Here is a 13,136-nt window from a genome sequence, read left to right as displayed (position 1 = left end):
TGTAACACAGACTTTGAACGGCAGTTGATATTGATCATTACTTTGGGTATCATTGCAATAAGTGTTTTCAGGTATCATCGAATACTAATACACGCAGCGTCAATCGCGCTATTGAGCTGCAACAGTAGCAAGAGACTTATCAAAAGCCTCCATGTCAAACCCGTTCAACAATTCCGCCCAAAACTCATCGTCAAATTGAAGATTGGTCGCCCAGTCTGGATTGCTCTGCAACACACTCAAGTTCTCCACCGTAGTCTGCGGCTGCGGCACCAACAATAGCTGTTCGTCCTCTGGAATCTTGGACAAATACCACTGTCGAATCCATCTGACCTTGAAGGACGACTTTAGAAACACACTGCTCCCATCCTCCATGACCCTGCGTCTCCTATTCAGCCTTTGCGCCTCTTCATCAGCCTGCGCAAACTGATCGCTCAATCGCTGGAGAATATCCTGGAATTGAAGACGTCGACGAGCGGCTTTTACATCCCAGTCTGTAGAGTTCTCGGCCATGATCAAGCGTGAGGCTGTGACTGTTACGAAGGCGAGGACGCATGATACTGTCACGGGGAGAATGGAGATCTTTTCGGGGGGCAGTGTGACGTGGTTTTCGAGGGTGTTTTGGATGGCTTCGAGGCATTTCCAGAGATATTCGGTGCGGAGGAAGGGTTCGGTGAGGGATGTGTCGGAGGATACGAGACTTGAGGGTTTCATGGTGAGGATTGGCTCGAAGAGACGGACGAGGATGGAGTTGTAGTGGGCTCTGAAGCCAGCTGCGACAGTTAGTTTCGGTGCAGCGATTAAGCCGGGAGACGTACGTATTTGCTTCACGATTTCGGGCTGTACTTTAAAGTAGTTCTCCAGTTCGCGATGGACGGTGTCGAGAGCCATGGCGGTTACGGCGTGAAATGTAGGGGGTGTTGGATCAAACGGATCAGTGGATGGTATGACGCTGAAACCCCGATCGGCCAAGTGCTGCATCCGAACGAGAGAGACAAGATATATATCTGACTCAAACTCTCGCGCTTCGGCGAGGTTTTCGCAGCAGGAAGCGAGGTGTGTGCTCCAGTGGAAGATGGTACTCTTTCTGAAGTACGGGCTCAGTCTGGTCTTGTTAGCTGCGCTTCAGTAATTAGGGGGCATGTTGGCCTACAGATTTGTGATGTGGTATACCCCTAGAACTGCACGTTTTTCGGCTGCCGTCTGATGAACCTTCATCTTGAGCGGGTGTTTGCTCATTGACGTCCACGCATCGCCAAGCAGCGTCTTTGGTCCTCCCAGAAACTGTCCAGCGTGCTTGTCAAGCCGTAGATCAATGACTAGACCAATGGCCATTTGTATAATGTTTGTAACCTGAAGCTCTCCATAAAAGTGAAAGTCGTTCCTAACGAGTCAGCATAATCACTTACACTTCGAAAGATGGACTCACCATGCTAGATAGATCAGCATCGCTTGTAATATGTCATTAGACTTCTCCTGCCTCACAACAAGATGCTCAGCAAGATATCTCCTAAACCACGCCTTGAACTCCATCTGCGCTTTATCATTCAGCGGTGAAACAACCGCTAATATCGTCCAGAACATCACTCTTGACTCAACATACAGCTCCGAAGCACACATTGAGCTCGGTACAGGAACGAAAGGAAAATGCGGCACGTAATCTCTGCGGTATACATCAAGACGCTCAGAGGCTTCTTGCTGCGAGACGCGAAAGCCAGGAAATAGTTCAACATCCGTGCTGAAGCGGACGCTGTCGTCGGGGATTTGGTTGATCATGTCGTGGTTGGTAGTGAAGGGGTTTTCTTTGATGTGAGGCTGACATGGAGCGTGGGATTGGACTTCTTGGGGACTTTCTGGTGTTAGAGGGGAGAGGCCTTTGCGCTGGTTTGCGGAGAGGAGAGAGACGATGCCGTCGATCTTCTTCTCTAGTTGAGCGACTCGTCTATAAAAGTCAGTCAATTTTATATATAAATGACTTAGGAGGACTTACGTTGACTTGCCGCGTTTTCGTCGCTGTGTGATCTCCGGTACCTGACAATCAAGCTTCATCCTCAAACATCTACACCAACAATTAGCCAACATTCCACATCAAACATGCTATATCATACCTTGAACACGTCTTTTCTACACGGCCAGAACCGGAGCTAGGCCACTGACACTTCATCTTCAACCTCGCGCAATTCGTACAAGCCCTCGTCTTCTGCACCACATCCTGGCGATCCTGATCCTGACTGATGAGGCATTCATCCATGACTAATTGTTACTTTGAAGAATTCATTCGAGGATGCCAAAAGGTAATAAACGGAAATGAAAAAGATGAAAAAGGTAGATTGAATGGCACGAGTTGAGGTTCAGTGTGATTTACTGATGCGCCGGAGGTAATGATGGTTTATCGGCCGTTAATCCCGGGTTTCGGGGGCTTTTATAACGCCCGGTCATACGCATGTAGCTGTTCCAGGGGGGGGGGTTAGTACCTATTTGGGAATGGAGATCGGGGATCGGGGGACTTTTTAAGGGCCGATGGCCCGGTTGACGACAGATAATAAAACATATCCCATGGACATTGCATCAGAGCAACAAGCCAGACTCAGAATAATAATTGCAATGAAATCAGGTTATCTGCAAATCTACGAAATCTCAGTATCATGTGTATTAGTTGAAGCGCGGCAAGATATATCCATAAACCCGTTGCATGGCCGAGTGTAAGTGGTCGGAGTTGAAGAAATAAAGATCCCGATGCTTCTCGCGTCCGCCATAGGTAGTGCTTACATCAAAGTTGCGTGTCCCCAAATATTAATTTTATCTGGTTCAGGCTTAAAGATACATCCGAGGCGTTTTATTTGAGACTTTGATGATCCCGATCTTGCTTGATCCGTACAACACGGCCCAGCATAGTCTAGATCATGGTCATTCAAGTATAAGTTCCAATGATGAGTACCTTACAGAACATTCGGCCAATATCATAACAACAAGCCTCTAACTCATATCTCAACCGGAGTTCCTGTCAGTAATTCATCTGTGATCTGCAGTGGGTAAGGTATGTCAGAACGGCCAAAACTTGAGCCGTCTTACAGTAGCTAGTGAACTTATGCATCTCTATCACAAAGTCCCAGCCTTTAAACTGATTGGCGGTTACTTTTGGGCATTGATCGCTCCTATTCTGCGTGAGTAAACAAGATAATGAGATAGAGTGGCTGCATCATGGCGAATGAGGCTGGGTTAGTACTCACTACCTACTCAGTGACTCACTGCCCCGAACAAACATTATTTGATATGCATCAAGTCACAGTCATGATATCACATTAACAAGAACAAAGAACAAAGAACAAAGAACAAATGTGGGAAGGCAAATCAATTCCCAACTAACCTATCAAAGCCAACAAAGCAATCAAAATGTCTTAATATCCGTCGCTTGCAGAGGAAAACCTGGCTATCCAGACAGATCAGGATAATCTCCAATTCCGCACTGAGATACATATTATCTTCCTCTTCCACCAACTCCCTGCTTCTTCTTCTTCGCCGGGAAACTCTGACTCCCCAGCTGGTGGTGTCCTGTAAATACCTGGCTGTAGCCCACTACCGCCGTCTTTTTTTGTTCTTTTCTGTTTTAATCTTTTTTTTTGTGCTTTGTTAGTTTTGTAAGGGGATTGGGGGACAGCTAAACTGTTTGAATCCTGGATTCTACAAGTCCAGCCCGGGGAAGGGGAACTTACTTCTCCTTCTCGGCCTCACCCTCATCCTTGTAGCCCTTCTTCTCCGACTCGTCCTCCTTCATCTCCTTTGCTTGCTTCACCTCCTTTGCCTCAACCCGAGTCTCATCCTTCGCATCCTCCTCGTCACTGAAGCCCATTCCGAGGAATGGTGCGACCTCTGACTGGAGGCGAAGAGTGCTTCGACGGTTCGCTCGCTTCTGCTTGCGAGTCAGGACGGTCTCAGAGCTGCGATCAACAGGCTCATTGTCAAAGTTGCCCATAGAGGCGAGGGCTGTGGAGCTGCGGCAACGGGCAGCATTCTCCTTGTTGTTGTTGGTGGTGGTGGTGTTGTTTTGGGAAGACATTTTGGCGGTTTATTATGGTGGCAGTTAATTGTAGTGTAAATAAGAGTGGGTAAGTGAGTTATGAAGAGTGTAGATTTGCTGTGGTGATAGTAAGAGTGTGATGTGATGAGATGATAGATGAGAGAGGAGGAAGGCGAAGGGCCGACTGTATATATACGTTACTGAGACGAGGTGAGTGCCATGAAATATATGTAGTTGTTCAGCTGAGATTGAGCTGTTCCCGGTTTGATCTGGTGTAGTGTATAATTTATCTCGCCTAGTCTGATGAACTGACAGAGAGAAGATAGTGTCCAGACGAGATCATGTGAAATTCATACGTGTATCAGAATCATTCACATCTGGTATCTGTGAACGGATACGTGAATCGATGATACGGAAACAAAAATCGTAGAATATTCGATAACAACGACTCTGTGCATTGTTCATCATGCAAACACAAACTTGGGCGGCCCAGAACCTGTGTAAACGGCGCCTGGTCCATTGGCATTCAGCGTTGCACTTTCAAAGAACATCGGTAATTGGCCAATAAATAAGAACACTGCAATGATCCGCGATGAGATGTGATGCAAGGAGTCGGCCGTTCACTCGAAATTGGCCCAAAAGGGTCGAATGCCAGTCTCACCGACTTGTATGCTACTATATCGAATATCGATCTGCGCGTTAGCGATGCCTCACATATCTTCCAACATTACCTCTGGGCCATAAACAACCCTCCCAAAAAAAGAGTGATATATCTTCAAACTCCTGGCTGATATATAGAGGGAGTTACTAAGCCCTTGGTGTTTCCACGCTGCTCTTTTCACATCTAGGCCCTAACGGGCATACCAGGAGCTAGCACTCACCCATGGCAAAAGAATGTGTCTACTGTAATGCAATAGTTACATAGCATCAAGCAGTATCTTTGAAATCCTTCCATTGAATCCAAAACCGGAAAGGCTTGTTTAATTCTGGGTATAAGTGATTGGCATAAAAGCCTTGTTCACGGTATCATACTGACAGAGAAACTTAATCAGACGAACAATTAGAAATCTTATTATTGTTGGCCTACTACCATCCGGAAAGTACTAATCCCGAACAGGATCAAGTCCTACAGGATCCTTGATCCAACCCTCAGGAATCTGATGAATATAATCATACCACCAGTGCCCTAGAATCTCATACCCCTTTTGCGTTGGATGAACGCAATCACTCAAAAGCGTATCATCAAAAGGCCCAAAATCAGCAGCAAGTACATGAGACCCATTGGCTCTGAGCTCAGCTGCCAATTCAGCAATATGCTGACGATAAATCTTAATCCCCTCTCTCTGAAAATGATACCATTCGTTGTCGCAAACATCGGTGATCATGCCGATGATAATAGTAGCGTCAGGACATTTGGACATCATCTTTTCGACCAATGATCTTAGGCGGTTGGTGGTGTCTTGAGGAATGTTTCCGTCTGTAGAAATGTGACGATTGCTGTTCATGTCGTTTGTCCCGGCGTGAATAAGGATGAGGTTGGGCCGTTGTTCAAGGGATGGGTCAATGTGGTCGTTGATGTACTGGACTGTTTTTCCGGACCAGGCTGCCTATGAGTAAGTTAGATCAATGCTTCGATTTGTGGACTTCTGAGGAACTTACAAAGTGGCCATCTTTCATATCCCCCGTTGTCTTTTCAGTGCCAGCCCAAACGACCTCATTTCCTGAAACAATGTCAGTCAAATTCCACGAAGAAGATGGTGCCATCTTACTACTGAGATTCTTTCCTAGTCTCTTGCGGTATCCATTTCCATCCGTTCCTTTTCCAAAACCAACAGTGATAGAATCACCAACAGAAAGGATCCGAAGCTTGACACCGCCTTGAACAGCTTTGCCAGGTGGCGTGCCTTTGAAACTCAAGAAATCATTCTCTTCTTGAGCGTGAATATCTGTACTCTTCTTTGAATGTGGCCCTGTTTTAGGATTTGCGAAGCCTTTCCTGATTTCATAGGGGATAACTCCAGCCAGAGCTGCGGCTGGGAGGAGCAGGAGGGAAAGATTCTGGAAGAGATGCATGTTGCCTGTGAGTATAAAATGGAGGAAATGGGATACCGGCAGAATTGGAAAAGATATAGATAGATAGATACTGAGAATTTACCTGAGTTTTGTGGCAAGGGTGCCCTAAACTTAACGGGGAACAAAAACCATCAGCAGAGTGTTAACTTTATAGAACCAAAGTCAATGCATTGCACCCGCACAAAGATATAAAGTTCTCACCGGGCTTCCTAAAAGATCACTGTGTGAGGCCATGAGGTGCTGTTTTATCTTAAGAGATGATCATTTCTCATAAATCCCCCTAAAACGAGGCAGTGTTAATGCCGTGTAAATCTGAGACGGCCGTTGAGGGACTGAAGTGAATTGCCCGTGAAACCTTATGCTGTTTATAATCTACCCGCCGCATCTCATTGGCTATGATTATCAGAGCAAAGTTTCGAGCCATCTTGCTGCAGCGTGCAGGTAATTGTGAAACTTACGAGTCAGACTTTCATTGTTAATAGGCCAGAGACTGTGGACGTCCGCATGTAGGGATTCCGCTTATACGACACCACGCCATTCTTCCGAACATAGTGTCCAACGGTGTACATCAGCTTAGCATGTTGGCCACGATGCAGTCATGACTCATACGAAACATCAGATACGAGGCCGGCTCTTGGACCGGTTTGCACTTATGGCCCAGGCCAGTAAAGTCATTTTTGTTATACCGGTAAATCCGTTTAAATTTATTTATACCGATGCTCAATATTATACAAGTTTGTGTCATAGCAGCTCCTAATGAATCAAAGTGGAGACTCGAAGCTGATTTATACATAGAAGGAAGTCGCGCCTTCTGTGTTGTTACCTGGCTCTAACCTCTACATTCACAACTCCACGATGGCTTCACTCGATTGTACAGATGCCTCAATCCTCAAATCTCGACCGAGTTAAAAAGAAACAACAGCAAAAGAATTACCTCGTCTCAACCGTCGGTTTCAATGCGTAATCAGGGAATCGAACCCTGGGCTCCCCGACGCTGCTCGAATGGCAACGGAGAATTTTACCACTAAACCAATTACGCTAATAGAGGCGGTTGAGAACCCAATTGGATGAGCTGTGATCGTCGGAATGAAAATGAAGATCATAGGGGTCTCTCCCTAGTCTATCCAGGTTAGGAAGTATAGCCTAGTTGACGTTGGAACGGCCATCGTCTCTTGAAGACAATACTCCCCCAACGTGTACACACCATTTCACGACCAATTTCGTTCTAGTTTTTATTCCAAGTTCCGATGTCCTCATGGCATTTGCCGTTTCGAAGTCTGAAATTTGGTAGGGGCTTGGCAACTGAAAGATGAGGATTGAAGAGTTGCCTGGGCGAATATCTTGCTTTTGCTAATCTATCTACTTTTATCTGATCCAGCTGGAGATTATCAACCAAAGTACTCAATGACTGGTCTGAAAGAGTGTAGTCAATATCATACAAGGTCGTCAATGAATAGTTTTGCAATATTTCAAGCTCCGCTTTAATATTGTGCAGGTCTAACTTAGTAGAGAATTGACAACTCGCTTCCGCCTTATTCTTCGCGCCAAACTCACAAACATCAATGCCATTCCAATTGATTTCTCATCTTGGCTTTGGCTGTCAGTGTCTCAAAGCCCGGCAGTTGATACGAGGAAGAAAAAGGGGTTGCATTTCGCGGATCTTACTTATCCCGAGCTCCAACGCCCGCACGTGAGACGAGGCTCTCCACCTCATCTCAAGATTCTCATCAATCTGAAGCTGACATGAAAGATCAACATCAATAATTTACACGCAATTGATTCCTTGCGTCTTGATATTTACTCCTTAAGTCATTCTTTTCTCATTTCTTCGCCAAAATGCCGTCTCCGATCGTTGCCGCTACACTCCAGGCTGCGGGCCTGTCGACCGTCTCTAATATCCTTGCCCAGATCATTGAGGCTCGTCAACAGAGTGTGAGTTTGGCAAAATTAGCAGCCTTCATGTCACTTTTCTGAATCGAGAATCTCGGACTTTGAGTGAGTGCTATCATAAAGTCCACTGGCTAATTTCCGCAGCGTCCGGTCTCCCTAGACATCGTCCAGCTTCTGCGCTTTGTCTCCCTCACATTGATGACCGCTCCCCCAAACTATCACTGGCAAGGGTATCTGGAGCGAACATTTCCCGCCTATCCTGCTTCTAGAGGACCCCAGCTTGGGCGTTTGAATGATCTCGAGATGCAGCCTACCGAAGATGCACCCGAGCTCAAAGAGGGCTATGAGGAGCGCATGGCGCAGATCAACAAGGATAGAGAGCCTCAGTTCAGCATGCGCAACACTTTTACCAAGTGGTTCGTCGATTGCATCAGTGCGGGAGCTATCATGAACACGATTGCGTTTTTGATCATCATGGGCTTGCTCAAAGGTCAGGGCGGTTCTCAGATCTGGAGCAACATCAAGACAGTGAGTGACTCGTTTCTATCAGCGGACTACTCTAATATCTTGTAGGAAACTATTCCCATCATTGTGGCTGGCTACAAGATTTGGCCTATTGCATCCATCATCAGCTTCACTTTCATTCCTGTTCATCGACGAATCGTGTTTTTGAGCTTCATTGGTCTTCTATGGGGAATCTACATGAGTCTAGTGGCTTCGCGAGTATAGATCGTTTGCAATGTTCTATCAACTTTCGTTATTTAGTGCTAAGCGAAGGCCAAGATTGGCAGGCTTTGTATTTTTCATGTGCCATAAGAGAAACTCTCTAGTGGTTGAATTTGTTTGGTAAAGATCGCCTAGCCTACAGCCAATTATTCTGTTACAGCGCTAAATCGGAATAAATCTTATTACCATGAAAATAAGAAAAGTACGTTGAGCTGTCTCCCAGGAAGGACGATTGATTCAACAGAATGCGTGGGAATTCGACACCTACCAGCCAAATTGGATTCGTTTGATTTTGCGTTCGAAAATAGCCAAAAGTGCACCTGAAGCAGATCAGTCGTCTAAGTCCTATTAGTTGCAATGATTCGTTGAACGTATCAAATACAGACTATTGTTGTATTATTGTTGGTTATTGTTCGTCTCTTTGCTACATGTTCAGTCCCCCAAGGGGCTCTTAATCAGTGTTCCGAAAACAACTATCAGCAAACACTGAACGACCGTCTCAAACGACAACGATCAACAATTTCCCCCTCTATATAAATCTTTTGTATTCCTTTCTGGCCAGGTAGATTTCTCATCCCTCAACCAACTATCTCAACCACCTCCAACTCACCCCATTTACCCAAACACAACAATCAACACAATCACACAAATCCCACCCTTGAACACACAATTCCACTCAAATACTCCCAATCACAACCGCAAACATGCCTGATTTTCGCCCCCTCTTCTTCATCGCCAAGGTCTTGACCTGCTGTTGCTGCTGCAGTCGTCGCAAGCCTGAGTATGCTCGAGGGTCCAGTCGACCCTACGGCACCGGACATGACCAGCGAACAGGGAGTAGTAGTGAGGAAGTTTCTGACTACTCTGAATGTTCGGTGCCCCCGGCATATCCAGGTGGTCCTATGAACCTCATTCATCCTGATGAATTTGAGCACCCTGACGTGTTGGACGAAGTGCATGGACGAGATGACTTTGGTTTTGACCTACAAAAATCCAGATCTCTTGTGCCGTGCCCTCCTACGCCTCGTCCATCTTCGCCTGCCATTTCTAAGCCTGCTACTACTAGGCCTAGTACTGCTAAACCCGATACTATGAGGCCTAGTACCGCGGAGTCTACTACCACCAAGACTATTTCAGACGAACCTGTTGCTGGTCCATCTGTCATAGCTGAGACTACTACCACGGACCCCGTCACCGAAAAGCCTCTTACTGATAAGCCTGGTACTCCCAAACCTATTGTCGTTAAGCCAATCACAGATGAGCCAGCTCTTGATAAATTTGTCATAGCTGAGACTGAAGCTAGTGGGCTCAGTACCAAAAAGCCTGCAGCTGATGAAACTAGTGCTACTAAGTCTACTGGCCCAGAACCTATCACAGATGAGCTCGATGCAACCAAGTCTGTTACTAACGGGCCTGAGCTTGAAGCTGAACCTGTTGGGGCCGGAACTGCAGAGACCAAGACCAATCGACCCAACTTTGTTAATGTCGACCTTGCGGAAGCTGGTCTTCCAAAGTCTGATGTCGAGGCCAGTAAGGTAAACGATGGTACCACTGAGGCCAGCTCTGACGCAGTTGGTCTTACAGAGAACAAGGACGAGGATAAGGGCAAGGACAAGGTCTCGGAGTGAGGCAGGAGTTGGAAAGGATCCGGCTTTGGTTTCGTTCGGAGTTCGGAGTTGGCTTGGTAGAGGACTTGATGACGATCAGAGTGGTGATAGAACTTAGTTGGCAACACAGGGAATTTGCTTATTTGCTCTGGGTCTCCTTCCATCCTTTTTTGAATATATGAACTAAACCAAAAATTCCCCTCAATATTATTTGTGGCATTGAGTCTCATCACTGTTTTCAACATCGTGGTATGCAAATATCTGCTCGGTGAATGAGCTAAAGTCAGCCTTCTACCAATGATAATTTGTAATGCTACCTTGAGTTAATCTGAAATTAGTAATGTATTTTAGACCTTCTACTATAGGAAGGACACACAATGACCCAAGTCATGAGCAGCGGCCAAGTTGGTCGGGCAAATTAGCTGATAGGCGAATGCAGTGGTTGAAAATGTCGCGTGCATTTTCAAAGCCCCAAGAAACATTTTCCATGGTTCATGCTGCAGATTTTTATGCGGGGTTTAATCTGACCAAGGACCAGGTTATCAGACTGCTCGATCAGGGCATAAAGCAGCAAGCAAAGGCTGAAGTGTCAGAGCCAGTGCCAATACCAGGTTTGTGCATAATGCATTAGAGGCTGCAAGACCCTGCAGCGGGTATCCATGGGTGGTGGCCTCAAAGTGTATTTCAGGCCCCCTTCCAATCCAAATGCCGAAGGTTGGGTAATACAAACATAAATAAATGTGACACGCCAAAATGGAGTGATAAGGCTGAGCTGAGTTGAGCTGAGCGGAGATATCATATTTGTTTCTTTGTTACAGAACTGGCGGATGACGAATAATGAAAACATTCTTATACACTGCTACGCCTCATCTCACAAGGTCATGAGTCATGATATGCCTCTCTTCCAAGCTTTGAGTCAGGAGGCTCACCGACAGAAATTCATGCCACGAATTTGTTGGTTGGATGAAGTCCATGAATACGTTGGCAGTTTCATCTATTATGGATAAATTCAAGCCACTTGATCCACAGAGCAAATTTTCATGCATCCTTTAGTTGAGCATTGTCCATGTCGAGATAACGACTGTATCCAGATATGGAAGCCAAGACACTTCACTATTACAGACATCACAGTAGTAGAGGTCGTGTCAGGAGGTACACAGCAAGAGGATTTCCGTGGAGGAGAGAAAATAGAATATGCAATTTTGGCGAGCAAGTGATGAATGAGATAACGCAGTAATCTTTCAACCAAAATGCGGATATCATTCCAGAAACGCCTATGAAGTAACCCAGTGAACCCATCCCAAGAACCTCTATTCGAAAATTGATATGTCACGGCGATTTACCCGGACACGGCGCATCATTCTGCCAAACTTGATGCACATCTCGTGAGAATTGCGCTGTTAGATCGCGGATTTTGCTATTGATTTGTCAGTCACGTCATAGACCTCAGCCGTGCTGACATACGAGAGCTTTGTGAGATCGACATCCATAGAGACGACAGTAGAAAGATCGGATAGATGATTATTGACCATTGCTTGTTCATGCGCATCAACCACTGCTTGCTGAACCTGCCGGCTTTCCACCAGAGCATCTGTCATCTGTGCCCATGCCTGCGCAGCCTGGATGAGATAATCGCCAATATCGGTGACGATGGTACTGTTCTTCTGGTCGGAGGCGGGTGTTTGCTTGGCCATAGTCCTCGATGTAACCTGGAGATGTTGAACAAGAGCGAGTAACTGCTGGGTAGACTGGGCGTCGTATTGAGGATGTACAACGGCAGCTCTGTTTGGAGTATTCATTGGAGTGAGTAACGATCAAAGAACTAGACGAAGTGGTCGTGTGAGATATAAAAATAGAGTGACAGTGAAAGTGACAGGCGAGGTGTGATGAAAGTGCAAAGTGAGAGTGTTTTACGCGCGGCTCGAGTATAAGACACGGGCACAAACGGAAATATACGTGGACGGGTGGGGGGAGGGAAATATGATATGATCCGAGCTGAAAATTGTCTCTGAAATGGAATGTGAAATTGTGAAAGGGCGAAACGCCCTCCAAAAAAAAAAAGTGTGTGAGCAGAGCCAGCCTTTGTGCTGCCTGCGTTGGGTGCGTGGGTGCGTCTCAGCGGGTGGAGCCACACAAAAGGGGAAAATACGGCGCAGCACAAAAGAAGCAAGTAAATGATGAGATGATGCGAGGGAAGAGAAAACAAGGCCAACACCACCACAGACTCTTGTTTTATTTAGCGCTCTCTACGGAGCTCAGCGTAAAGTTAGAATCAGAGTAGAGAACAGAGCCCACTAAAGCTTACTTATTTAGAGGGAGTGCTAGTTCTTCTAGAAGCGCTTTTGGGGGGGAGGGACCATGTTAGCGATCCATGGATGAGATGGGTGTTGTCTCTTTTCTCTTCTCTCGGTGGCGGGATCGGCAGTGGTTCCGGGGGGTGTGAAGTCAACCGTGAAGGATGAGAAACAGGCCAGCCCAGTAGCCCAGGTCTAGCCCACCTACACCCTCTGTGAAAAAAGGAAATAAGCCGGGACTTGAAAGTGGCATTTTGAGTCGTCTGAGACATCGCCAAGAGAAAGCGGACAGCGAGAGAGAGGGTAGAAAAAACTGACATGTTTAATCTGGCATTACATGTTGACAATGACATCAGTGAGCGATTGTTTAATCCCGAGTATTCGGAGCTACCTATTGGCCCCTCTTCCCCGCGATAGAGCCATCGGCCTAGTCTGTAATGGATCTGTAGATATCGCCAAGATAGTTGACCGAGGAGAGAAGAGTGGAAATACAGTCAGTAGTAATACGCGCAGTGAAACTCTTCCCCCCCC

General features: G+C 46.3%; 7 protein-coding genes and 1 non-coding gene across 8 annotated transcripts; 2 read left to right on the top strand and 6 right to left on the bottom strand.

The window, feature by feature from the left end:
* Positions 1-108: 108 nt before the first annotated feature.
* On the bottom strand, positions 109-2,248 carry FPRO_10565 (uncharacterized protein; the record flags this gene model as incomplete). The annotated part of the gene is made up of 6 exons (XM_031231542.1): positions 109-770; positions 816-1,102; positions 1,151-1,381; positions 1,427-1,939; positions 1,988-2,056; positions 2,106-2,248. 6 exons carry the CDS (start codon positions 2,246-2,248, stop codon positions 109-111), a joined length of 1,905 nt encoding a protein of 634 aa, XP_031081568.1.
* A 1,458-nt stretch (positions 2,249-3,706) lies between these two features.
* Positions 3,707-4,054, bottom strand: FPRO_10564 (uncharacterized protein; the record flags this gene model as incomplete). Its single annotated transcript, XM_031231541.1, has 1 exon — positions 3,707-4,054. The coding sequence occupies one exon, from the start codon at positions 4,052-4,054 to the stop codon at positions 3,707-3,709; it is 348 nt and encodes a 115-aa protein (XP_031081567.1).
* Positions 4,055-5,118: 1,064 nt separating this feature from the next.
* On the bottom strand, positions 5,119-6,088 carry FPRO_10563 (uncharacterized protein; the record flags this gene model as incomplete). The annotated part of the gene is made up of 2 exons (XM_031231540.1): positions 5,119-5,622; positions 5,675-6,088. 2 exons carry the CDS (start codon positions 6,086-6,088, stop codon positions 5,119-5,121), a joined length of 918 nt encoding a protein of 305 aa, XP_031081566.1.
* Positions 6,089-7,045: 957 nt separating this feature from the next.
* tRNA lies at positions 7,046-7,127 on the bottom strand. Its single transcript is given in 2 exon segments — positions 7,046-7,080; positions 7,092-7,127. It is a non-coding gene; the product is annotated as a tRNA-Gly (tRNA).
* Positions 7,128-7,924: 797 nt separating this feature from the next.
* Positions 7,925-8,707, top strand: FPRO_10562 (uncharacterized protein; the record flags this gene model as incomplete). Its single annotated transcript, XM_031231538.1, has 3 exons — positions 7,925-8,020; positions 8,123-8,506; positions 8,552-8,707. 3 exons carry the CDS (start codon positions 7,925-7,927, stop codon positions 8,705-8,707), a joined length of 636 nt encoding a protein of 211 aa, XP_031081565.1.
* Positions 8,708-9,408: 701 nt separating this feature from the next.
* Positions 9,409-10,332, top strand: FPRO_10561 (uncharacterized protein; the record flags this gene model as incomplete). The annotated part of the gene is made up of 1 exon (XM_031231537.1): positions 9,409-10,332. One exon carries the CDS (start codon positions 9,409-9,411, stop codon positions 10,330-10,332), a length of 924 nt encoding a protein of 307 aa, XP_031081564.1.
* A 1,308-nt stretch (positions 10,333-11,640) lies between these two features.
* Positions 11,641-12,110, bottom strand: FPRO_10560 (uncharacterized protein; the record flags this gene model as incomplete). Its single annotated transcript, XM_031231536.1, has 2 exons — positions 11,641-11,728; positions 11,776-12,110. 2 exons carry the CDS (start codon positions 12,108-12,110, stop codon positions 11,641-11,643), a joined length of 423 nt encoding a protein of 140 aa, XP_031081563.1.
* Positions 12,111-12,616: 506 nt separating this feature from the next.
* FPRO_10559 (uncharacterized protein) lies at positions 12,617-12,925 on the bottom strand (the record flags this gene model as incomplete). Its single annotated transcript, XM_031231535.1, has 1 exon — positions 12,617-12,925. The coding sequence occupies one exon, from the start codon at positions 12,923-12,925 to the stop codon at positions 12,617-12,619; it is 309 nt and encodes a 102-aa protein (XP_031081562.1).
* Positions 12,926-13,136: the final 211 nt, after the last annotated feature.

This window comes from Fusarium proliferatum (genome assembly GCF_900067095.1).
Source record: "Fusarium proliferatum ET1 genome assembly, contig: FPRO_scaffold005, whole genome shotgun sequence".
Classification (NCBI taxonomy): Eukaryota; Fungi; Ascomycota; class Sordariomycetes; order Hypocreales; family Nectriaceae; genus Fusarium; species Fusarium proliferatum.
This window is presented reverse-complemented; position numbering and strand designations above follow the sequence as displayed.